This window comes from Dipodomys ordii, unplaced genomic scaffold (genome assembly GCF_000151885.1).
Source record: "Dipodomys ordii isolate 6190 unplaced genomic scaffold, Dord_2.0 Scaffold77, whole genome shotgun sequence".
NCBI classification, from domain to species: Eukaryota; Metazoa; Chordata; class Mammalia; order Rodentia; family Heteromyidae; genus Dipodomys; species Dipodomys ordii.
The window spans coordinates 1,468,916-1,470,044 of record NW_012267293.1 but is presented as its reverse complement, the minus strand read 5'-3'; the positions used below and the strand labels follow the sequence as shown (position 1 = coordinate 1,470,044).

Here is a 1,129-nt window from a genome sequence, read left to right as displayed (position 1 = left end):
CCCCCCCCGTCTCCCCGCCCTGGAGGCACTTCCGGCCTCACCCAGCCGCGGCTCCATCCCGCGCCGACCCCAGCCCCTCCGCTCCCGACGCCCCACCTCCGGTTGCGGACGCGGGGCGAAGTCCCGGTTCTCTCCGGTGGCCGCGGCCGAGAGGACCCGGCCCTCCCAGACTGCGCGTGCCTCTGTCGGACCCCCGCACCCCGCGGCCCGGGCGGCCCCTCAGGCGGCCGCGAGTCCGGGCAGGCCGCACTTGGCCATTCCCACGGCCCCCGTCCGGGCCGAGGGCGCCGACCGCCCAGGGAGAGACGCAGCGACCGGCGCCCAGACCCGCGCCCACAGCCTCGACGAGGCGTCGGGAAGCTCGGGCCCCGCGCCCCAGCGCCCGGCCCCGTCGGGACCTTCCCGGAGGACCGCAGTGTCGCCCACGGCGGACCCGGGCTGGCTCAGGGCCGGCGAAAGAGACGGACGGTCCGCGCACGGCCGCGGGGCGGGGCGGGGGCTTCGCGAGAGCCCCGCCCCAGGCCCCGCCCCGCGTACCGCCTCCTCGAGGCCACACCCTCTCGCGTCCATCTCCTTTTTTCCCGCCCCGATTGTGCGGCCCAGGCTCCGCCCTTTCGAGGCCATCCTCATCCCAGCCCGAGGCCCCGCCTTCTGACGTAAGAGGCGGGGCTCATACGATGCAGCCTTAGGCTCCGCCCCCTCGCGCTCACTCTCTTTCAAGCCAGAGGCCCCGCCTCTGGATGTGAGGGGCGGAGCTTTCAGTGTGTGGCTCCGTCCACTCGCGTCCACGTCTTCTCGTCGGGAGGAGCTTCCACGGTGCCGCCTCAGTTTCCGCCCTATCGCCTATACCCTCTTCCGGGCCGAGGCCACGCCCCTCAGCGTGAGGGGCGGAGCTTCTGGTGCGTGGCCTGCCTGCCGGGCGGTTCCTGAGGCGGCCGTTGGCCGTTCCCGCGGCTTGGCTGGTTGTCTTGGAGAAGCAAGATGGCGGCGACGGCGACGGCGGCGGCGGTGGTGGCGGAGGAGGACACGGAGCTGCGGGACCTGCTGGTGCAGACCCTGGAGAACAGCGGCGTTTTGAATCGCATCAAGGTGCGGCGGGCGGCCGCGCGGGTCCGCAGGCCCGAGGCCA

The 1,129-nt window shown here is 74.2% G+C and overlaps 1 protein-coding gene across 1 annotated transcript in view; it reads left to right on the top strand.

The window, feature by feature from the left end:
- Positions 1–932: 932 nt before the first annotated feature.
- Positions 933–1,129, top strand: part of Fgfr1op (FGFR1 oncogene partner) — a 39,821-nt gene continuing 39,624 nt past the window's right edge. The window contains exon 1 of the mRNA XM_013024517.1: positions 933–1,089. Within this exon, the coding sequence (XP_012879971.1) occupies positions 982–1,089 (108 nt within the window). The 5' untranslated portion in view covers positions 933–981. The remainder of the gene's footprint in view (positions 1,090–1,129) is intronic.